Here is a 25432-nt window from a genome sequence, read left to right as displayed (position 1 = left end):
CTGGCCGTCCAGAAAAATCATTTGACGAGTGCTGTGATAGAGCCAAGCGCTAATAAAGTTAAGAGTTTGTGTGAAAACAATGAACAACAATGACTATTATAAACGCTGCCAAATGTTAAGAAGGAGAATTAAAACCTAAGAAGTTCTCACCAGAACAAGCATTAGCATTATTTTTGGATGCCTCATTGTCGAAGCATCAATATGAAATTATTAAAAAAGCGACGAAGGACTTGGGCGACGACATTTTTCCTTGCTATGATATAGTTTCAAAAGCCAAGAAGATGTGCTTAGCAGAAGATATAGAGTGCACCGAATCTTACGCTGTTGTAGGCTTACAAAGTTTACTGGACCATACCGTGAAACGGATATTCATGACCAAAACGAAAGAAGAGTTGTCGGAAATGAATGATACCTGCACTTTAGATTGGAAATAGGGATGTGATGGCTCTTCCGGCCACAGTGAATATAAACAAGCTTTTGATGAAGAAGACATTTCTGATGAAAACTTGTTTTTGACATCATTGGTACCATTACGTCTTACTGATGCCAAAAATGATACTAATGTTCATTGGTTTAACAACAGTCCATCTTCTACGAGACTTTGCCGGCCAGTGCAGTTCCAGTTTACGAAAGAAACTCGTGTAATCATTAAAAATGAGATTTCAAGAATGGAGGGAAAAATTAAAAATCTTAACGAATCAATTGTGAATGTTGATGGGAAAATATATAAAGTGAAACACAATCTAATGTTCACTATGATTGATGGCAAAGTGGCTCAAACCGTTACTGATACGGCTTCAAATGCTGTGTGCTTCATTTGTAAAGCAAAGCCAACCGAAATGAACGACCTGAACCGTGTGAGGACCAAGGTACCGAGGATGCGTTAAAAGTTGGCTTGTCTCCTCTTCACGCAAGAATCAAATTTATGGAATGTATTCTATACATCGCGTATAACAAATCATTCCAAATGTGGCGTGTAAATAAAAACACATCGCACTTACGTGATGAAGAAAAAAAAAGAATACAGGGGTTTATTAACCATGTTGTGCCAAAAAGAAGTTTCTTTAAAAACGCTTGAGTCACAATCCTTCCCATAAGCACCGACGTTTGTATAAATAAAGTTGTAGTCACTATCGGCGACTGCCATCAACACAATGGAGAAGTAATGTTTGTAGTTCAAAAACATCGATCCACTTTTATTTGGTTTATCTACTCTTATATGCTTCCCATCTACAGCACCAACACAATGAGGAAAATTTGCAGCATCCTTGAATTTATTTGCTATTTCAAGCCAATCGTTCATAGATGGCATTTGCATATACATATTTTGCGCAAAGTTCAAACCATACTAGAAAACACACTTCTCTTATAATTACGCTTAATGTTTTTTTTCCTATCCTAAATCGATATTCAAGATCTGCTAATGAAGTTCCTATTGCTAAGTACCTGCAAAATATAAAGTAAATATAATTAACAATTATTTCAGGTAAAGTAATGGCCCAGAAATGGAAGAACCTTAGAGATGCGTGGATGAAATGCGACAAAAAGATGCGTGAGACGAAATCTGGATCGGGTGCAAAACCAATTTATAAATATCAATATTACGATAATTTAAATTTTCTAAAAAAAAAGCCAATTCCCACGTGTATCAGGATAAAATATGCCGGAAGAAAAAAGTATATCTGAGGATGCTGTTCCCAAAAAAAGAAAAAACAAAGAGGAAATTAATCCTGTAGATAAGAAAATGATGAAGTTTATGGAAAATTTAGAAAAAGAAGAAGACAATAGGGTGATGTCTTTTTTTAAAGGAATAGCCTTCCGTGGAACTCTTTAAAGATGAAGATATTGTTGAATTCCAGTATCAAGTATTAAATATCATAAGAAACATTCAATATAAAAATAATTATAGCGCACCACATCATTCACGCACACCTGAAGCAATAGCTTCTCCGGCTAGCTATGGTTATAATACTGCTGCTGGACCAAGTTCGAGAAATCAATCTCAGGCATCTATAATATCAGGCATCAATACTTATAGTATTGAAGAGGATTCTTTAAAAAGCATTGCAAGTCCGGCAAATTCAATCCTAAATGATTTTGATTTTTCTTCATTGAATCAAACAAATTAAAAAATGATTTCATGATAACTTACCTCAATGTGACAACCAATCTTTTCGTTGGAGATATACTTGCTCGCATATTTGTATTTTTGTGTTGCAGTTTATTTTTTAATAAATCTAATAATTTGTCGAATGTCTTGCAATTCATCCGCAGATAATCAAAAAACTTGCCCTCATCTTTTCGTAGATCTTCGTAAAGTGTGTGAAATTCACCATATTGCTCCCGTAGCATTAGAATAGGATGTACCCACAACTTTCTAATGGACTTACGACGTTCATTTTGCCATTTTCTGTACATGTAGTAAGCTAAAGCCGGTCCAGACGAGTGTAACGTGTAATGTAATCAATCCACCGTGTAATGTAACACGAATTCTACGTGTGGACGGCACTACGAGCATTACATGTAAGGGCTCCCGCACACGGGCCACCGGCCACAACCACAAATCGCCGCCACTGGCATATTTCCTGTAATTTTCATACATTTTATATGGACTCGCCGCACACGGTTGGCGCCGGTGGAGGCCACATGCTTCAAATCGTCGCAGCTTGCATCTTGTGGCTCGCACCGGCCACTAAACGCCGACACAAAAAGCCGCCACACGCCACTCGCGCGATTCCGCGCATGTCTCTCCCTTGCCTCAGTTAACCTGTGTAAGTCAACGGTAACGCACGCACGTAGTCTGTAGTTCATATAGGTAGATAAATATGGATATAGAATTATTTATATCAGAGATACAATCCCGTCCTGCGATTTGGGATTCAAAAAGTGATAGTTATAGTAATAGAGGAGAAAAAGTGAAGGCCTGGGAAGAAATCTGCGAATTGTTTGTGGGAGATTTTTCGAATAAAACTGCCAAAGAAAAGAACATTGAAGGTAAGTTTAATAAAATAATATAAAACCATATATTTATATTCTATTTTCTTGCCACGGTATTGCTCCTTCATTCATAAAATAATCTTTTAACGTATCTCTTGCCGTAGACGCTCGTGCTACTGGCCAGCCTGTATTTTGTATATTTTCGAGTCCCACTATTTTCAAAGTATGCCGAAAATTGAAGCCATCCCTTTTGCGAATAAAGTTGTGCAAAATGCAACAAGCTTTCACAATGTCTTCTGAGAAATGAACAGAAGTGTTTAATGGGCGATGTAATATTCTCCATTTGTTTGCTAGTACGCCGAAGGTACACTCAATGCAACGTCTGTCACGGCTTAACCTATAATTGAAAACTTTTTTGTCTAAGTCCAAATATTTTCCAGCATATGGCCTCATCATATTTTCACTGAGGCCAAATGCTTCATCACCAACAAATGTGTAGTTCAATGGGGATATTTAATGTCTTTCTGTGTATTTTATTACACAGTTCACTTTCTCTAAATCTTGTAGAATCGGATGCTTTACCGTATGCCCCAACATCCACGAACGTAAAAAGTAAATTCGAGTTGCAACTTGCTAGAAGTACTATTGAAAAAAAAATTATAGTTAAAGTACAAGGAGCCGGTATCGAATGGATGAATAATTCTTATATGTTTCCCATCTATGGCGCCTAAACAATTAGGAAAATTAGTATTTTGAAGAAATCCGCTGGCAATTTCTTTCCACATGTCTTGGGTCGGTTCTGGAATACAAACGGCTTTTAAATAGTTCCAAATTAGTTGACATGTTTCTTGTACTATTTTCCTTGCTGTAGAGGCCCCACGGTGGTAAGAGAATTCATAATACTCAAACGAGCATCCAGTTCCTAGATACCTGAAACAAATTAAATGTTTTTAAAAATAAATTAAAATCATATTTTTTGTTGTTACAGTAACTAAATTACAGAGAAAGTGGAAGAGTCTTCGTGACAGTTTTAATAGAGAAAATGCAAAAAACAAGAACGTTGCGAGTGGTTCGGCAGCAACAAGCAGTAAACAGTACATTTATTTCAATCATCTATCGTTCTTGAATTCCTTAAAAGAAGTGAGACCGCCTACCGATGTTACTAATGCAACTGATGATGCGGAAACATCTCGCCTGAAAATAAACAGAAACATTAATATAAAAAGGGCCGAAAAATAAGAAAATGAAATTCTCAGAACACTTTCGGAAAATTTAAAACGTAAACATGATCAAATAAGCGACCAAAATGACCCCGATAAGCAATTTCTGATGTCGCTGCTTCCACATGTAAAAAAAATTGACGAAAATTGTAAACTTGATTTTCAATCAGAAATATTACAGTTAATTAAAAAGTACACGCATAATCAAAATTATGAAACCTATGCGACACAATATTATGGTTATTCTTCAGGAAATGCCAACATACACTCGACACAAAAAGCTTCTACATCTGTTCAGCCTTCTCCACTTCATTCACATTATTCCGACAAGTCTATGCTTGACATGTCATACTCTACACAAAACGCTTCTACTTCTATCCCGTCTTCACCTATAATTCAGCCTTCTCCAACTCATTCATATTATTCTGACCAGTCTATGGACAACAATTCTATTATCGAAAATATGTTCCGTGATAATGACGAGTGATACCAAATTATAATAAAGACATAATAACTAAATACAAATACCTACGTGTTTTATTTGTTAACTAGCTATTCTCTAGTAGAAAAAACAATGCACATTGATTATAAATAAAGTATAGATTATTTTATCATAGTGTTCTGTGGAGTTTTATGCTAGTGATTATTTCCACTTACATTAATGTGATAGCTAGTCTTTCCGTTGGTATCGTGGTGCTTTAATCCAACATATAATAGAGCATGTAGTTCCCAAAACGTACCTATGCTTAAACGAAAATGTTTGAAAAACTTTTTAGGATGGTTTAGAAGATTATCGAAATGTTCGTTGCATTTGTTTACATTCGTTAAAATTGGATGTATCCAATAACTACGGTTTCGTCTTCTACGACGACGTCTTTTTATCAAAAGTAGCGCAATTAAACCTTCTTCGTCAGAGTCCATTAAGATACTGCACGCAAGGGTTAAAAAAAAGTAGCAGCCACCGACCGCAAGTGTCGACCACCGGCCACAAGTGGCTGTCGCGCGCTTCAGCTACCTTTGTAGCCGCTTCCAGCTTCTAGTGGCGGCGTTTGTGGCTGTAGCGAATGGCTCGTGTGCGGCGACACTAACGCTCGCGCGGCGCTCGGGGTTGATCCATCGGCTGTCGGTTTTTCGCGCGAACACAAAGACGCTCGCAGTGATCGTTTGGACGGCGTTCGTGACGGTTGTGTCGTATGTAGGTACGTTCATTATGTTGAGTGACGAACAATCGCTTGAACTTAATAGTTTGTATCAAGAAAAACCTGTTATTTGGGATCCAAAAAACCCGCAATACTATAAAAAATCTGAAACACGATGCTTGGAGTGATATTGCTCATTCATTGGAAAAAGATGTAGAAGAATGCAAAAACAAAATGCTTAGTTGGCTTGCTTCACATCGAAGAGAAAAAGGAAAAGTAAAGAAGAGCCATAGTTCCGGAAAAGGTATGTTTTATTATAAATTTCTGTTGCTCATATTACACACTTTTATTTATTAATTTAGTTTTTACTTAGGTATTATCACTTACTTGCTATTAGTACAATTATTACTTCTATTGTATACCCACTATATTACTATATTCTACTATATTTTACTATACATATATGTACTATATTCTATTGTATTGTTTATTTATTGTAATTAATTTTACAGGTGGGGATGAAACGTACAAAAGTACATGGTTTGCTTACGAGGCGCTGGCATTTTTAGGAGATCGAAATAATCCAAGGAAACGACGCAACACAGATGTAACTGCATTGAACTAGTTTCCTTCGACTTGATAAAAAAAACTTAACGATATGTATTCTGCCAAGAAACTGTACCCTCGTTCATAAAATAGTCATTAAACTCATCCCTAATTTGTTTTGCCGTTGAGGCAGCTCTTCTAGGTACATTATTCAATGGAAGTAAAGATGACATTTCACAATCTCTCCGCCAACTACCTTCACATAATCTTCCGTTTTGGTCGCTGTCAAGTGAGCCAGGGGGTGCATACAAGTTTTTAGATGAATCCGTGTTTCTCAAAAAATTATGCAAGTGTGCAATAGCCATGACTATAGTCTCCACGATTTTGGGCTGAAGGAGCATAGGTTTTCGTAGAACTCTGAACACAGATGCTGTGATACCAAATACATTTTCTACAATCCTGCGAGCTCTGCTTAACCGGTAATTAAAAATTCTTCGCGGCGATCCCTTAGGGTATTCTCCTGGATACGGTTTCATTATATTGTTTTGTAAAGGGAAGGCAGAGTCTCCTACTAATGGTGCTCCCACATTGCCGTTAGAAAATGTTTAGTAATGTTAGTAAACATTTTATAAGGGTGATGGCGGGATAGGTGGTGCGGTGCGGTGGGGGATAGAGTACGCAGGTCGCTGCGCGTGGTGTCTCGCTTGTCAGTCCCTTTGTGTCAGCGTGCATCGCTGTGCGTGTGTATTAGTGGTTGCGCGTGCGCCAAGCAATAAAATATGTCCGGTAATTGGAATGACGATGATGTTTACAAACTGATTGAAATGTTTCAAGCAAGAGAAGTACTATGGAACACGATGTCAGAGAGCTACAAAGACCGAAATAAAAAACACGATGCTTGGATGGAAATTGCCAGTGAATTTAATATGGATAAAAAAGTAATTGAAAAAAAGATTCGATCACTCGTAGGTCAATTTAACCGAGAATGTAAATCTAATAAATCTGGTGCGGGAGCTAATGAGTCAAGTAAATGGTTTGCATTTAAAAAACTCATGTCCCTTAAAGGCAAAAATATTCTATAATACTAATTTGTTCGACTACGTGTTTATTTTTATTTCATTTTGATCTGAAATATAATTGATTAACAGAGTAGTATTCCCATTCGCTACTGTGTGGCATCGCGAATTTTTTCAGAGAATAAAAAATAAAGTTTTTTAGTCTATGGCAACTCACAACTAAACGTCACTTTCTTTTTTCGCGACTTAACGGCATCGTGGTGTTTTTGTTAATTACACTTTAATTACGTTATATAAATAGTTTTTGGCATATTTCAGTCGAAAAAGTATTGCCAAGTGATACAAAAGCCTTGAAAATACTGGCCAAGATGTTTAAAAGTGATCTTCGAGACTATAAAGGCGCTGCGGAGTTAATGCAGGATGCGTGTACGCAGCCCTTGCCTTAAGTTCATCGCCGTGGGATGGAACCCCAAATTACGGAATATATACGATGGAACACTGACCCGTAACCTCAAAGAAGGGGGCCAACAGGTGAAGTTTAATGCACGGACGTGACAGCTAGAATACCGTGCATTACAAATAATGCACAGACGTAGTAGCAAGAACATTGTGGATTACATAAAATGCACGGACGTTTAATTTAAATTGTTGTTATAACCATAGACAATAAATACATTTTTATGAACTTAATATTGCTTTTCGTTCATATCAATGTCAATGTCATTCAAAATTTTCATTGTTATATGTCATAAATGTCAGTTTTACCGCTAAAACGTATCTTTTCGTTAGTAAACATCATTCGAATTTTTCGTTGTTTCTTGTTATTGTTTTGAAGTGAAAATGCCTCAAAAACATCTATCTGATGAACAAATGCGACGTATTTTGGAAGATAGTGATGACGAAGACGAATTCTCGCGCCGACTAGAAGATTTGGACTCACACGATGAAGACGATTTAGAATCAGGTACTTACGTATATAATGCACAAGATATCCCTATGCTTTCGGTGGAGGAGGATCTGATTAGTATTCAACAATTTATTGATATTACTAATAAATAAAGCGAGCCTGTATGTTCCGGTTGTATTATTTCAATGTGCTTTCCATTAATTGCGCCGATACAGTTTGGGAAGTTGGCGTATTTCATAAAACCTTTTTCTACGTCTTTCCATTTTTCGGTAGTCATTTCAGGCATGCACTAGGGATGGTCAAGTCGACCGTTCGATTTTAATCGAAAATCGACTTTTTACTAAAAAAAGTCGACTTTTTAAAATCGAACTGTTATTATTGAAATCGATTCGTAATCGATTTTAGGCTTTCGAATTTGGTACATGTGCGGGACAGCGTGAACAGTTTAAGAAAAAAAGTGTAAACAATGAACAGTATTTGTAATTAGTGTTTTATGTACGATATATGATTAGGTTTAAGTGTAGTTTAAGTCAAATTAGAGTCTGATTAGATTATTGTTTGTTTAGTATACTCCGGCCTCCTATTGGAAAACATTCCAGTAACAGCGACCAATAGGAGAGCCGGAATTAATTAAAGTTATACGTAAATTGTGAATAATTTTAAGACAGGAATATTGTAAAAAATATATTTTTCTCATATTATAGGGTAAGTAATGATTCAAAAAATGTATAGTTAACATACTATTGTAATTCATTTTTAAATAGAAAATAGCATTTTAAGTAAACGGCTCTCGGTGTGGTAAAGTATCGTCGTAGTTAACCTTAAGGAAAAAACCGCGCGCGGGCCCCGCCCCCGCTCTTATTGGTCGAAAAGCGAGCGATCTTATTGGTCGGCCAATAGGAGCGGCGGAATTTCGGGGCCCGAATTTGTATAAAATGCGGCCCACACCGAGAGTCGTCACATTCGGCGGCAACACAGCGAGAAGAGCGGACCAACAGGAAGAAATAGGAAGCCCTCGAAGACTTCAGCAACAGCGACGCCCCGGATACAACGAAGGAGCCCCGGGACATCAGCGAAGCCCTAAAGGACATCAACGGAGCCCTACGAAATAGTCGACGTAAACAAACTGCGTTTGTTTACGTTTTGCATCCTCTGTTTTGAACGTCAATAAATTAAGTTTGGTGTTTATACAAGGGCCTTCTCATTTTTCACCAATCCGGCACCCCCAATAGTTGTGCTCGCGCGGTGTCTCCTGCTGTAAAGTTGGAGCCCGTGCGACACAGTACAATTAAGGTCACACCAACTGTAGCGATTAAGGACAGTAACCACAGTAACTATCAAGTGCGCATGCGTGTCCATCGGAATGAAAAAATTTTTCTCTCAGCTCAGAAGAGCAAGAATGCAAAAAATGTGTGAACGCATCCAACTTCACTACGAATAATTTCTAAGCTGTTTTCATCACTATTTATCTTTTAGTATTAATGCTTACTTTTAACGGCTGTCAAGAATTTAAATTACGAATATATTTGAAAGCGTCTGTGAATAATAGTAAATCTAAACGTAATTAATAAGAAAACAAGTATTATTATTATTGTATGATATATTGATTATCTACAAAAATAATGGCTCCTAGTGTGGTTTGGACTTATTTCAAGAAGACTGGAAATGGTGATAAGGTTATCTGCTCTATTTGTGATAAAGAATTTAAATTTAAGAATAGTACATCGACTTTAAGAAATCATTTGGAATCAGTACATAAATTACAAATATCGCAAAAAGATTCTGATCGCAAAAGATCTGTCAGTGACAGTAGTATTGAAAATAACGTATGTGATGACTTAATTCCACATAAAAAGCAGGTTAATAATATGATTATTATTATTTTTAAAATCTTTTGCAGTAAAAAAATCTAAATCAAATTTAATCTTTAAAACTAATTATTAACGGAACTTTTAACTGTATAATATTAAAAATTTAATTTTTTTAACTATTGTTTTCAGGCAGTACTATCTACTTCAGGTGCACTGGTACCGGTGAATGCATTGATACCGGTAAATTCAAAATCAACGTCAACTTGTTGACGTAGTCCAGGAACAGCACCCGTCCGAATAGCACCGGCGCACACTGGGGCAAGCTGTATGAAGGCGATGCCCAAAATTGAATTTCTAAAATGAGGGTATTTCAAGAAACTTATGACAAAACATCAAAGTTCGATATATTTCGCATCACATAGCATTGATATTATCCATCCAAAGGTTATCAGTTCGCTAATATATTGCCACAAAGTTGATAGAATTGATAGTTGTTGCATTTGCACTATTTCGTCTGCGTGATTCAAGTGTACATAACTTCACTGTTATTGAAGTTATCCAAAAACTAAAATATGTCCAGTGAAGATCAAGGTCAGTACTATTATAAATAAAAGTCAAATAGGGCAAAAGTATTATATAATATTAGTAAATAACAATATATTTATTTTATTGTATTTTATAATTAAAGTAATGATATTTTAATTTTGCGCGAAGTTCTTTTGAAATGAATTAGTGTTATGTATAATACAAACCTTCATTTTTAAGAAACCAAACGCAATAGTGAAAGAACTTTGCGCAAATTCAAAATATTGCTTTCAATGCTATAACAGGCGCATAAGTATTTTTTTAATTATTTTCAGATATGTCGAAAAACGTCATTATCAGTAGAAAAACTTTAGTAGAAGTATTTTTTAAGAGTAAATATAAATCATTTGATAGTAAATTTAAAGAAATAATAGATTTTGTTGCTTCCCAAACGAATTGTCCTACGCAATCTCGTACAGATTTAACTTTACAACTGCGTAACTTCAAGCGACAATTTAACACGAAATGGTTACTACACGGTAAACATAGAGAAAGACTATTCGCTAATGAAAAGACTTGGTTGGATGGAAGTTGTAAATTTACACGTTTTGTAGTCATAAACTCAGGAAGGCCCACTTCAAATTTTAGTGACTCTAGCGAAAATTCAAAACGCAGAAAAACATCTAGTCTGCGTGCTGAGATGGATGCAGATTTTTTAACTTATGCAGCACAAATGAAGCTAAGGTCCTCAGGTAGAACCACAGAAGCACAAGTTATTAAAAAAATGTCAGTATGTCCCAAATACGCAAAAGACTGTTTTGACATATCTACCGAAATAAAGGTCAAGAAAATATCACCGCGGGAAGCACTTTCATTACTAATTGAGGCTCAACTATCTCGTAAACAATATGAAATTATCAGAAACTACGCTAAAGATATTTTTCCATCTTACAAGTTGGTGCAGGCAGAAAAGGCTCTTTGCTATCCGAAAGACGTTCAGGTTACAGAAACTGAAGCTGTCGTGCCCCTTCAGTCGTTGCTTGATCACACTGCCACTCGTCTGATACATTCACAAAAAAGTGTTCTTCTTACGCAGTCAATAAGCTCTTCGGATAAAATTGTATTGCATACGAAATGGGGTTTTGACGGAAGCTCCAGTCATACCCAATACAAACAAAAGTTTATTTCGGAGACTGCTGACGACAAATATATGTTTTTAAGTAGTCTCGTTCCATTAAGACTTTCGTATGAGAAAAATGATAGCACAGTTGTTTTGTGGCAAAATCCAAAGCCTTCTTCATCACGATTTTGTCGGCCGATAAGTCTCCAGTATCGTAAAGAAACTGATGAATTAGTCAAAGCAAAAAAACAAGACATTGATCAACAAGTTGAAAATTTGTCACCAACAAAGATTAAAGTGAATGAGAATGTATATGAAGTTGTGCATAAGGCTATTTTTACAATGGTGGATGGTAAATTATGTAATGCCCTCTCAGATACGAAATCTACATTGAAGTGTTATTTATGTAATGCCACCTCTAAAGAATTTAATAATTTAAATACTGTTCTGCAAAAACCCGTCAAAAATGATTTCATATCGTTTGGTTTATCAGTCTTACATTGCTGGATACGATTGTTTGAATTTTTTTTGCACCTTTCTTATAAATTACCCATTCAGGAGTGGCGTGTGAATAAAGAAAACAAAGAGACAGTAGAACAAAATAAAAAACGAATTCAGACTGAGTTTAGAAAACAACTATCCCTTATTGTAGACAAACCAAAACCTGGCTTTGGCAACAGCAATGACGGGAATGTGGCACGTATTTTCTTCCAAAACTTTGAAAAGTCAGCCGCGATAACACAGATTGATTCGCAGCTTATAAAACGATTCTACATAATATTGCAAACGATATCAAGTGGGTTTAAAATAAATTCACACAAGTTTCAAACATTTTGTCATGAAACTGCTTCTCTTTACGTAAGTCTGTATCCATGGATGCCAATGACACCTACAGTCCACAAACTTTTAATACATGGCCCTGAAATTGTTACCCAAGCTTTGTTGCCGATTGGTCAACTCAGTGAAGAAGCCCAGGAGTCTAGAAATAAGGATTTTAAAACGTACCGAGAACGTTTTAGTCGAAAAACATCCAGAACTGAAAATCTCATAGACATCATGAATCGCTTGTTCATATCCTCAGACCCCATCTTAAGCCTGATGCGCAAAGTGCCTAAAATGAAACGAAAACCCTTCGATCCGGAGGTTATTGAGATGTTAGAAGAAGAATAAAGGTTAATCATTAAGTTTATTACACTACTAACATTTTGGGTATTGCTTCCATATAGCTTGCCCCAGTGTGCGGCGCGAATAGCACCGAGCCTAGTCCACGAACAGCACCTATCAATATTTTTGGCAGGTGCTATTCGTGGATACAAATTTATTTTATTATTTGTGTCCACGAACAGCACCTACGGCTCGGCAGCCTAGTGCTGGGATGCATTTGTTTAACAGGACGTTATTAAATGAAAAATATCGATAAAATCACTAGAACGTTTATTAAGAACTCGGTCTAGGCGACATTTAAATATAAGAAAAAACAATAAAAAGTCTTATGATAATAATTACTAATCTTACAAAATTATAAATCTGTAACACTTTCTTAATTTTTAATGTATCACAATCAGTCTATTCACATCAAAGGTGATGAGAGTAGCGATACTGTGTAACGTGCAAAGACACGTGACACAGTATCGCTACTCTACAATTCTTATAGGGTGCAGCTTGTCGTACCCTTGCGCATTGCGAGCAAGCAATTTTCGACCGAGTCCACCCATCGGACGCCATACATTGGACCTTTGGCTGATAGTGCGTTAAGACTGTTTATCGTGTAGCCGTGATTTCTTGTCACTGTTCTAGCGACGCGACAATGCGCCGGAGCACACGAAAGTATGACGAATTTAACCGAACGCTTCCGGAGCTTGTTTACGTAAAATTGCAAATAATATTATTAGTTCGGATAGCTCGGCAGGGCACAAAGTGACGTCACAAGAATAGTTTATAATAGTTTGTATCTGTATGTTCCGTGCTAACAAAAGGTGTAGTAGATTTATTAGTGAGTATCTATAAAACACAATAATGGAGCCTGTTGCCGGTAGAAGTGATAAAAATAGTAACATTAGCTACATTTCCAGTAGAAAAGGAGCGCCATTACTAATACATAGTGATAGACAGTACAGAAAATTCAAAACATATAAAAATAATGCTAATGTGTTATGGCGGTGCATAAAAATATCGTGTAGAGGGTTCCTGACGCTTGATGGCAATGAAGATGTAATAAAAATTACAGAACACACCTGTGAACCCATGAGCAGTGCTCAGACAGAAATAAAGAAAAGTATGGATGAACTTCGACAAGAAGCTGCAGCCACCGATGGTCCTATTCCTACGTTATACAAGAGCAAAATAAATAAACTACTCGATGAAGGTCTCAACTTAGTAGCCGATTGCCCAAATTATAAAAACATTAAGTCTAGTCTTTATAACATAAGAAATAGGGCTTGTGGAGTTAGCCGACTAAATGCAAAAACCGCGGGCGAGGTACAAGTAAGTAATCTTCTAGCCGCCATCCTATTAATGTTATTATATTATATTATTATTCTTTTATTTTTTTATTCACGATTATGAAATATATAAATTTAATCAGTAGGTAGTAGTTCACATAGACTATGAAGTAAAAAAATTAAAACAACTATTTTTTTATTTTGCTAAAACTTTACGTTGAAAGTTAGTGTTTTAATTTTTTTCTAGATCCGTGATTTTGTTACACACAATGATATATCTACCTAATTTGTCTATTTATGAACACCTTTTCTAGGTACTTTCCCCATATTATTAAATATTTTTTTAAAATATTATTTGTTTTTTTATAATTATATTTATTAAAAATGTAATTTTATGATATTGCTTATGGATTATAGGAGTATAATAGTAATAATGTTTGGACATCTATATACAGCACCATTTAATCCTAAACTAAGCTAATCTATTTATTTTAAGGTACCCAAACAATATTTGGACTTCTTGTTAGCTGATTACTACGATGGGAAAAATCGAATTCTACTATTCGCCACGTCAAGAAGCAAAGAAGAACTTGCCAAAACACGTCATCTGTATTGTGATGGAACTTTTAAATCTGCGCCGAAACCTTTTCTGCAGATTTATAGTATCCATGGTGATATCGATGGCGTCGTTAAGCCGTTAGCATATGCTATGCTTCTAAATAAAAAAAGTCTACATATAAAACATTATTTCAATTATTAAAATCTTCGATACCAGCAATGACTGTAGATTTTTTCACGAGTGACTTTGAAGAAGCCGCAGTGAGAGGAATACTGTCTGTATTTCCCAACGTAGCAGTAAAGGGATGTTACTTTCACTTTAAGAAGGCGTTAAAAAAAAAACAGAAGGAGCTAGGTCTTAACGACAATAGTATATATAGAAAGCACGTTGCTCTATGTACAGTGCTCCCTTATTTGCCACCGAATGATTTAGATGACGCTTGGCTTTACATTATGAGTGAGAGTCCTCAAGATAGTAATATAACAAAATTTAACGACTACATGATCACACAATGGATTGACCACAAATTTTGGTCAAACAAATGGTGTTGTTATGGCCAAACTCACAAAACGAACAATTATACTGAGACTCATTATTCGGTCATTAACAAATCAATTAATAAAAATAATAAGAACTTACTTAATGTTTTAAGAGTCTTACAGGAAAATTGTAAGAATTTCACTGACATACGAAAAAAAATTGCCGAAAAAAGAAACCAACTAATAGACAATATTATAAAAGAATATAAAAGTGGATTTATTTCTCTTGGCCACTGCATGGAAAAGCTGCGATTTTAAGGCTTTCTATTTTTAAATTTAAATTAGAATAATGTAACACCTGCGCAATCGACGGATAGTGAAGGACAATATACAAAATGTTCACGGAGCGCTGTTATTAGTACATCAATAAGGATCTAAGGCTGATTTTGCTGATTTTTCAATAAATGTGATATGTGGAGACTGATTGTGATATATTATAAAATAAGAAAGTGATATTATTTAGTAAGATTAAACTAAGTCTAATTTTGCAATAAAGGTGAGGTGATCTGAAAAGACTGATTGTGATACATTAAAAATTAAGAAAGTGTTACAGATTTATTATTTTGTAAGATTAATAATTATTATCATAAGGCTTTTTATTGTTTTTTCTTATATTTAAATGTCGCCTAGACATATTTCTTAATAAACGTTCTAGTGATTTTAATCGATATGTTTCATTTAATAATGTCCTGTTAAACAAATGCATCCCAGCACTAGGCTGCCGAGCCGTAGGTGCTGTTCGTGGACACAAATAATAAAATAAATTTGTATCCACGAATAGCACCTGCCAAAAATATTGATAGGTGCTGTTCGTGGACTAGGCTCGGTGCTATTCGCGCCGGTGCTATTCGGACGGGTGCTGTTCGTGGACTACGTCAACTTGTTCTACTAGTACGATTCGACAGTCATTTTTCAATGGTCCTCTTGATAAATGTTTTACCAACACAGCATCCTTCTCAGCTGGTGGTTATAGGCATGAAAAAGCAACCTCAGCACTTCTCTTCATGATAGTTCAAGATAATTTATCACTTTCTACGCCTGAAAAAAAAGGATTTAGATTATTTGTTCAAAAACTACAACCACTATATCGCCCACCCTGTGAGCCAACACTTACTAAAGCTCTTGAATTTAAGTATAATGAATTAAAAATGAAGATGAAAAATGAACTTGCAAATGTTGACTCTGTATGCTTGACAAGCGACATTTGGACACACAACTACACTATGCAAGGTTACATTGGTGTTACAACTCATTATTTGAAAGGTTCTGAAATGGTCTCAGTTGAACTAGGCGCTTATTTGATGGAAAATCGAAAAAATATAACTAATATTAAAACTGAATTACGCAATATTTGTATTGATTGGGGTATATCTGATGAGAACATATCTGCCATTGTGACTGATAGTGGAGCAAATATTAAAGGTGCAGTAAAACAAGAGTTTGGTGATGACAAGCATATTTCTTGCTTTGGACATAAATTTAATAACATTGGTCAACGTCTGATTGAAATGAATATTACAGTTCCACCTTCAGAATCCACTACTCATACATCGACTGAATTACCTGAAAATGAAGATGATATAGACGACTTGGATGCTGATAATTGTCATGAAAATTCTTTATTACGCGAACTTCTCATAAAAGTTAAGCGCATTGTTCGATTTTTTTGTACAAGTGAAGTTGCGTCTACTGAATTGAAAAAAATTCAATTGCAAGATAATCCTGAAGCACCTGCGTTAAAGCTTATTAATGAAGTTAAGACTAGATGGAATTCGTGTTATGATATGCTTGAGCGATTTCTTAAACTTGCTGATCCAGTATCAAGAGTAATTTTTCAGGTTCAAAGAGATAAAAGCTCGCGTGCTAAGCCTCCAAGTATGCTGAGTAGCGAGGACCTTGAAGCTTTAAGTGAAGTAAGAGATCTCCTAAAAATCTTGAATCGAGTTACACATGAAGTTAGTGCTGAAAATGTGTCACGATCAGTAAATGCATTCCTATCGTTAAGGGCATCCTTAATTTAGCTAAAAACTTTAATGCTAGTACTCCTATTAGTTATAATCTCAAAGAAAAATTGATTTCAGAGATAAACAAACAATTTTCGAATATTGAAGAGATTACAGTTTATGCTTTGGCGACTCTACTGGACCCTAGGTACAAGAAAAAAGCTTTCCAATGTATACGAGGTGCTGCTCGTGCAGTAACCCATGCTAGAAAATTAATACGACAAGAAATCCAACTTTCAAAGAGTCCCAATAATGACTTGGCAATATGTCATAATGAAACTAATATAGTTGCTACAACGGATGATGATGACATCTGGAATTACTTGGATACTGAAGTTCGACTCGAGAACCAAAACAGTGATACCGATGAGGCCGGTGGTCTACCGATTCAATTACGACAGTACCTAACTCGTCCAAGTGTTGAGCTTAAGGCAAACCCGAATCCATTTGTAGTATGGGAAAGTATAAAAGCTGAATATCCGCATACTTATAATGTTGCTAGAAGATATCTATCTATCATGGCCACATCAGTTCCTTGCGAACGATTGTTTTCGCATGCTGGAATCATCGCATCTCAAAAAAGAAGTCGTTTATCACCAAAGCATCTGAATATGTTAGTATTTTTGAGATCTGTGAGTGATAAAATATGGTTTTCATAAGTTTTGTGTGATAATAATACCTAATGTGATAATGATAACATTGCTTAAGTATTTTGATCTCAGATAATTCTATCTCATTTTATTTTTAATCTCATATTTATGATTGTTTGTTCTAAAATGTTTTATTTTGTTAACTTCAATGTTGCAGTAATTGAAATATATAAATATTTTAAAATAAAAGATTATATAAACATATATGGGTGTTTAATTTTTATGAATTATTGTAATGTAGGATATAAAACATGATAATTTGATTAAATTGTAAATTGACAGAAAAAATCGGTCAAAATCGATTTTTGATGACGATTATTCGATCGTAGTAATCGTAAGTAGTACGATTAATCGATTAATCGATAATCGATTTTTTCAGTTTTGTTTCCATCCCTAGCATGCACATAGATTTTAATTTGCTCCACAGCACTTTGCAAACTTGTTCCACTATCTGTATAATAGTCGATTTTCCAAGACGATATCCATAGTGTAATTCTGCGAACGAACAGCCTGTAGCCAAGTATCTGTCAAAAATAAAAATAGCATTATATTATTTCTTTTCAGGTTCTACACTAACAAGAAAATGGAAAAGTATTCGAGACAATTACATAAGAGAGTCTAAACGGCAAAAAAATCTTCCATCTGGGTCTGGATCCTCCAAACATGTACCATATGTATACTTCGCAAAACTAAAATTTCTCGAGAGTTCCGTAGTAAATAAGGATACAGAGAACAACTTTGAAACTCCTGCCGTAACAAATTCTGATTTAAACAATGCGGAAAATGAAGACTTAATACCACCTCCAAAAGAACAAACTGAAGAGAGGAAGAAACAATTATTAAATGCAGTGGATAAACAAATTATTGATATTTTAGAAAAAAGTTTGCACGCAAGACAACAGCTTCAAACAGCACAACTAACTAATGAAGATGATGATAAATTATTCTGTTTATCATTGTACACTGAGCTCAAGAAGGTACCTGAGAATCGACGGCTGTCAACAAAGATTGAATTGCTCAATGTAATTCAAAAAGCACAGAATCCAGCATAAAGCCCCGGATACACTAGGGAACATTTTGTCCCGCAACATGACGCGCAACACAAAATATACGTGACGCTGCAACGTTGCATAGTGTCCCGCAACATGACCCACAACATTTTACGTGACGCGGGGCATGTTGCTTGCTCCCGCCTCGAGAGCGAGCGCACGTGTCCCGCGTCAGTGTTGCGCCATTTGTCACTGAGTGTAGTCGCGTACGCAACGTGCCTTTAAAATGTCTGTAGTGTGGGGAAATGATACCGTGCTTTTGCTTATAGAGCTTTACGAAAGTCGTGACTTGTTGTGGGATACTTCACACCGTGACTATCGAAATAAAATAAAGAAAAATGATGCATGGGAGGATATTGCCAAGGCGCTTAAATGAAGAACGAAAGTCCAGTAGCGTCGGATCTGTTAAAATCGGTCCTGTAAATGCTGTGTGAATATTACCTGCAGTAGCGACGGATCAGTTAAAAAGGATCCTGTAAAACGGATGTTCTATGCGCTCTTACGCACTAGCGGCTAACCGCGGGGGCGGCTAACCGCGCGGCTAGCCGCTTTTCCAGTTTAATATGCAACCGCTTATGATTGTACGCACTAAACCGCCACAAAATTTCAACCGCGGCGGTTGAATGGAGTGCCGCGGCCCGCTTCGCGGCTAGCCGCCATCTTGTGTATACGCACTGGCGGTTAGTTTGCGGCGAGCCGCCGGTGAAGTATGCACGTGTTTTCGGTTGCGCAGCCATGAACTTCGACATAGAGAAATTCATTGTTGAAATTCAACAACGAGAAGCTATTTGGAATAGGGAGTATGCATGTATTTTTTTATATTTTTATAATATTTCTTACATTGTTACATAATTGTAAAAAAATATGCAGCGCCAAAAAAAATAAAATTAGAAGGGGAAAAAATCATTAAAATATTAAACAAATAATGGCACTTTAAAACGCCCGCCACCTTGGTGTGACGTCAAAGTCTATAATAACAAAAAATCACGTGACAGACAGTCTGAGTCTGACACTGACAGTAACTTTCTACTACTATTAAACTGTGCTTTGCATGTGCTTCGTAACTTATATTTTGTTTTTTACGACTATTTTACAATGGATCAACAAAAGAAACCGACTTACAAATATTGTATTGTACCAAAATGTAAAAATACTACGAAGAATGCACCCGATAAAGTGTTTTTTCTTGTCCCGAGAGGTGCGGTTGTAAGAAAAAACTGGTGTAAAATCATGAAAAGGGACATGGTATCACCATCAACTTGTTTATATTGTTGTGAAGATCACTTCAACGTAAGTATTTATGCCAACTATAAACAATAATATTATGTTATAAGTATTTTGTTTCTGTGACACCTAAAACATTTGTCAAAATAACCTCTTTTCTTTATCGGTAAAAGTTTTGTGAGAGGTTACCAGTACCAATGACTGAAATGAAACCTATGATCCAAATTATCTACATCTAATTTCCAAATTTCATGTTTTCTTTTATTATTTTTTATTTTTTTCAGGTAGAAGAGGATACAGAAAATTATATGCAGTACAAAGTCATGACTTTACAAGAAAATCAGAAAACTACATTACGATTAAAGAAAGGTATTATTCCTCACCAATTTCAGTGTCAAAAGGACACTGAGTTGCAGTCACCACCAGAGAGAAAAGGTTTCTTAAAGAGAAAACATCAAGAAATAATTGAAGATGCTTTATCTATGCCTCCCGCTAAACAAACTGTTAGTGCTGTAAAAATGAGTGAATCATCAAAACACAGTTATATAGAAGAAGGTGCCAGTATGCCCTCATCTCACTTACACACAGAATATACTGAAACTGTAAACTTTGACGAACCTTGTTGCAGCACCTCTTTAGCTGATGTTAATAAAAAAGTAATTTATGTTGACAAGGCTATTCAGGTCAATAGGAAAATACATTATTACAGAAGTAAAGGTGTCAATGTTAATTTGAGTGCAATAACTAAGAATACAGCAATATCTCCATTTCGTATTTTATCTAAAACTACCTCAACATCTCCATTGAAAATAGCGCAAACTTCTGGAATTAAAAGGAAATTATTTCAAACTGACCCTGCTGATATTGCATCAGTCTCTTCAGCTCAACCTTCATCAGCATTATCATCATCTTTTGAACCAGAAATGAGTTCAGAATCGAGCTGGTCTATAGATGATGATTCAGAAAATGAGACACAATTTAAAAGTCAAATGCGTAGTTGCATATTACTAGCAATAGAAAAGGAGCCTAAAATGTTGCTAGGTGTACCAAAAAAATCATACTATATAATAAAATTGTTAAGTGAAAACCTTCCACTTCCCACTGTAGACATTTTAATTACATTAAAAAAAATAAAACTTAATGAGTCTTTCAGTATATTAGCCTTACAGTTTGGGTATACACAGAGTGCAATAAGCAGAATTTTTTCAAAATGCTTACCTTTATTGGCAATGAAGATGAAAGAGTTGATCATATGGCCAACAACAAAAGAGATATTTAAAAATTTGCCTATTGCATTCAGGGCCAGGTACTCTAATGTTGTTTCTATAATTGATTGCCTAGAAATTCAGATTGAAAAACCATCCAATGCAGTCCATCAATCAGTTAGTTGGTCACAATATAAAAAATGTAACACATTGAAATATTTAATTTCTTGTACACCTGATGGATTGGTTAACTTTATCTCTGTTGGATACAGTGGCAGGGCAACGGACGTAATGATAGTGGAAGACTGTGGTTTCCTTGACTGTTTGCCACCTAAAACTGCAGTTATGGCTGACAGAGGCTTTAAAGAAATATCACATTTGCTAGAAAAAAAGCAAAGTACACTTATACGACCTCCTTCTGTTTTCAAGTCTACTGCCAGTGCAAAAGAAGATGTAAAACAGTCAAAAAGAATAGCAGCATTAAGGATTCATATAGAACGAGTTATAAATAGATTAAGGGAATTTCACATGTTACTGCCTCATGCATGTGTTGACCATAGCTTAATCCCTATTATAGATGAAGTTATAATCATAGCTTGTGGTTTGATATTCAGGATGCATTATTCAGGTTTCAATATTCAGGATGTTTTAATAAAAAAATAGATTTAATTAATTTTGTTTTTATTTGATTTTGTCCTATTTAAATAACAAAGGAAAAATTGCCTTACACCAAAATAAAGTACATTTTTCTATCAAGTTTTCACAAAACTCCTTATCATAGTGTACTTCTATTATATGTACTTTCTTTGATTCTTCAAAATCACTTTGTGCTACACAAAATAGTGCTTTAGTTTTATTGGAGAAATGCATCTGTAACTGAACCTGTGCCATGAATTTTACTGCTATTGTGTTATTTAGTGGTTTCTTAGGTTTACGCGAATGTTAGACATTGAAATGAAACGAATTTTACGGATTTTATCGCGGTTTAATTTTTGGTTTTACTTCCCGACGTTTCGACACCTTTGCAGGTATCATGGTCACGGGCAGACTGAGATGGTGTTCGTCTTGACAGAAGATGTTGCTTGTTCTACCTTCATATTTTTAATTAATTATTTATGGTCCGACCTACGCAGTATGAGCTCACTGTGTCGTGATGTCTTGCAGCGCTGCTCTTGGGTTTAGCCTTGAGTTTTTGTATTATTGGGTCCCAACTAGGTGTGCAGTCGCTGAACATGCTGAAGGCTCCAGCCATTATATTAGATTTGATCAACCACAGATCCTCGCTAAAGAATCCAAGTTCCTACCAAGGATGTTTCGCGAGGCTATTGAGATTAAAAAACACCCTAATTTCAATAGAGAAGATGGCTGGAAGATATCACCTACTTGGGACCCAATAATACAAAAACTTTTAATTAATTCACTTTAATTTGACTTCACTTTCTAACATTCTTCCTCTTTTCATGGCATCTGTGTCTTTTAGTTTTGATGCTCCCATGATGGCTTCGGTTAAAGCTCCATCCAACACCTTGCAGTGTGCAGCCTCATGTGCTTTTGATGCAGTGATCCTTGCATATCGCAACTCATACCATAAAGGGCACTCACTTTGTTCTGAAGTTGCAAGTGCAGCTTCTTCACATGCTTTAGTCTGCATCATCTGCTTGCAAAATTCAATAAACTCTTCGGCAGTTTTCGGTTTATTCTGCGTTATACTTACTAAATAATGAATTGATAACTTTTCTGAATAGCTTGGTTCTTTATAATATTTCATGAGTTGATTCTCTGTGTCACCAACTTTCTTACTATATGTTTTTACAATACTGAAAAAGGATTCTTGTGAAGTCTGTGTTGATGCAGGGTTTGGCTGTGTCTTTGTTGCATTACAAATATCCATTGCCTTAATAAACTTAAGACTTGTACCCACTGAGGACAACTTAGACTTTTTCCAGTAGCAATCAACACTAGTGGATGGAGGGTCTTCACTACGCCTATGTAGCCAAGCCAAAAAGGCTATGGTATGTTTACAGCCTCCTGAAAAAGAAAAAGACCAATTCATCACAGCCAAATAAAAATTAAAGAAAAATATTTTTATACTATTGCCCCTCTAAAAAGCTACTTTTAATCACTGAAAACAGTGAATAAAAAGCTCTTTTAATCACTGTTTTGGTGTTTGAATTTAGAACACACCAATATATTCGACCTCCATCTCAATGCTATACAACCTCCTTTCGCAAATACTCGATACAAACTCCTTATGAAAATGTCTATTTTAGCTTAAATATTTCTTTTTGTATAGTATGCAACGCTCAGGATTCTAACTTTTGAATCACTCGCTTCGCTCGTTATTCAATCATCATGAATCACTCCCTACGGTCATTAGAATCCTTCACTTGCTCGTGATTCATTTATGCCCCTCGTTTTAAATCCATCTTTTATTCACTAGTTGCATAATATACTATTCCCCGCTCAGACACTCTTAAAAATTGATGGTAAAGACACTTTTGTATTGCTATTATCTACCTTTATGTGCGGCACAGTCTTCACACAGCACAGATATGACAGTTTCTTCAGCCTCATTACAGGTAGCTGTTACAGTGTAACACTTCTGGCGGACGTTGTGTTCAGGGGTTATTCGCGCTTTCACAATACATATATCACCCTCCCGTTTAACTTGAACATATCCAATGGCTGAGTCACCATATGATTCTCGTCCGGATCTATAAAAAGCAATAAATATTATTACAATGGGAAGGGATCTTATTTAATTAATTTAATAAAATATTTCGCGAATATGAATTTGATCATATATTATGATCAATAACTCGACTGTATTCAATGCTTCAATGTAAGTAATATGCAAACATTCGATATTTTCTCTTATTTACCTTTTAGGTTATGTTCTCCGTATATGTATAAATTTTTACAGAAAAGTCGTAAAAGATCGAATAAACATTAAATCAAATATATAATTACCTTGTAGCTTTCACTCCTTTGATTTCAGCAGACGTAAAATCGGGATTAGATGCAAAAAATGTTGACATCATGAACACATCAATTTTGGGGAGATTATCTGATTGTGCCTTCACAAAACCGGTATCAGTCATTTTCCTACGAGTTTATTCTTACAAAACAATGCAATATAACTCCAAATATGTATAGAAACCACAATAAACTTAATTCGATTACAAAAACACAGCAAATGCTATATCAGTTCACACTGTTATTATAGACTTTTACGTCACGTTTGATATGACCAATAGCGTTGCGTTTCAATTACTTTGAATTTCCCGCTCGTTTTTTGTACTTTTAATATATTTTTTTTTAATTAAAAAGATATTATGCGGTTTTTTTTTGTTTAAGCGTAATTCCAAAGCAATAAAGAATATATAAAAAAATAATTGACCCTTATTTAAATCATACGCATACTCCCTATTTCTGCCAGTGTCGAATTTTATTGTAAAGACGCGGACGGACACGGAAGGCGGGAAGACAGATGTCAATGTCATGCGATACGGGGTTCGCATTGTATTGTCACGCGTTTTATTTACTCCTTGCATACGTAACATCAAACTTGCTATACTAAGAATGTAAACTTATTTTAAGCTTAGATGTCAAGGTACATCAAATTATTATTGTAATTGTACGGTAATTTGTTCTAATACTCATTTAAAATATGACAACATAATATGATTTTTTTTGCATGACTGATGTACATACAATGTTTTCTTGTAACTAAACGTAAAGAGGAACGAGAGGGACATTGGCGAACGAGTCGTAGGCGGGTTAGCTTAGCTACGGATGCTCGTTGCAGGTAGGGCATTGTGGAACGCTAGTTTTGCATTGGTAATGGTAACTAGAATACGGATGGTTAGATTGGCCCAATGACGGCTCGTAAGTTATAGGAACCGGGCATAAAGGATATTACAAAATATCAGATTATTTAAATGATAAAAATGCTTGGGATTGAACTGCCTGCTTATACAGCTATCATTATTTGTGTATATAATTATTGACATGTTTTGTGCTTTTGCATATAATCTTATACAGTTGTGACATTTTTTGTGCTTTTGCATGAATTTATTTTGGCTAATATTAATTATTATTAAATTTAAGAACATTTATTAAGCATATATATAGCAACTCATGTGCGTTTTTTTTTTAATCTTTTTCAATAGATTTTCTTTGTAACCTTATGCAGGTATATTATCAATTTATTGAAATACCCTGCATTAGTTTATACATTTAACTCGAATTTGAATATTGTCTGGACTTTAAAAGAGACTGCGACCCCTGTTTCGATATTTCTTCTCAGGGTAGTCAGCTAAGAAATGTCGGCATCATCGTTCTCAAAAAAGACATGTAAAAGTGGTAAGATATCCTATTTGCAGAATAAATAATTTCATTTCCTTTTATGCAAATTATAATTGTGGTGAGGCGTACGAAATATTCAATAACAATTTATATTTAGTCAGTTGTGCGAGGAGTTCCAAAAAATATGTCTGTAAAAAATTAAATAAATTAAATACTGTTTATTTTTCTAAAAT

General features: G+C 35.4%; 3 protein-coding genes across 3 annotated transcripts; 2 read left to right on the top strand and 1 right to left on the bottom strand.

Annotated features, from left to right (window-relative positions):
- Positions 1-9733: 9733 nt before the first annotated feature.
- Positions 9734-12391, top strand: LOC113507276. Its single transcript, XM_026890141.1, has 2 exons — positions 9734-10167; positions 10437-12391. The coding sequence occupies exons 1-2, from the start codon at positions 10149-10151 to the stop codon at positions 12389-12391; spliced, it is 1974 nt and encodes a 657-aa protein (XP_026745942.1). The 5' UTR covers positions 9734-10148.
- A 6936-nt stretch (positions 12392-19327) lies between these two features.
- Positions 19328-21863, top strand: LOC113507273. Its single transcript, XM_026890137.1, has 2 exons — positions 19328-19752; positions 19971-21863. Exons 1-2 carry the CDS (start codon positions 19558-19560, stop codon positions 21552-21554), a joined length of 1779 nt encoding a protein of 592 aa, XP_026745938.1. The 5' UTR covers positions 19328-19557; the 3' UTR covers positions 21555-21863.
- A 397-nt stretch (positions 21864-22260) lies between these two features.
- On the bottom strand, positions 22261-24236 carry LOC113507274. Its single transcript, XM_026890138.1, has 3 exons — positions 23862-24236; positions 23409-23605; positions 22261-22919 (listed from the first exon to the last, which is right to left on the bottom strand). Exons 1-3 carry the CDS (start codon positions 23990-23992, stop codon positions 22309-22311), a joined length of 939 nt encoding a protein of 312 aa, XP_026745939.1. The 5' UTR covers positions 23993-24236; the 3' UTR covers positions 22261-22308.
- Between the last annotated feature and the right edge of the window lie 1196 nt (positions 24237-25432).

The sequence above is a fragment of the Trichoplusia ni genome, unplaced genomic scaffold, assembly GCF_003590095.1.
Source record: "Trichoplusia ni isolate ovarian cell line Hi5 unplaced genomic scaffold, tn1 tig00001362, whole genome shotgun sequence".
In the NCBI taxonomy this organism is placed as follows: domain Eukaryota; kingdom Metazoa; phylum Arthropoda; class Insecta; order Lepidoptera; family Noctuidae; genus Trichoplusia; species Trichoplusia ni.
Note: the sequence above shows the minus strand (reverse complement) of the source record. Positions and strands in the feature narration are given on the sequence as shown.

Excerpts from the sequence above, each read along its gene's own strand:
- LOC113507274 (XM_026890138.1), bottom strand. The coding sequence starts at position 23,992 with ATGACTGATACCGGTTTTGTGAAGGCACAATCAGATAATCTCCCCAAA. Across the intron at positions 23,606-23,861 it reads AAAGGAGTGAAAGCTACAAG|ATCCGGACGAGAATCATATG; the intron begins GTAATTATATAT and ends TGCTTTTTATAG. Across the intron at positions 22,920-23,408 it reads AGACTGTGCCGCACATAAAG|GAGGCTGTAAACATACCATA; the intron begins GTAGATAATAGC and ends TTTCTTTTTCAG.
- LOC113507273 (XM_026890137.1), top strand. The coding sequence starts at position 19,558 with ATGGATCAACAAAAGAAACCGACTTACAAATATTGTATTGTACCAAAA. Across the intron at positions 19,753-19,970 it reads GTTGTGAAGATCACTTCAAC|GTAGAAGAGGATACAGAAAA; the intron begins GTAAGTATTTAT and ends TATTTTTTTCAG.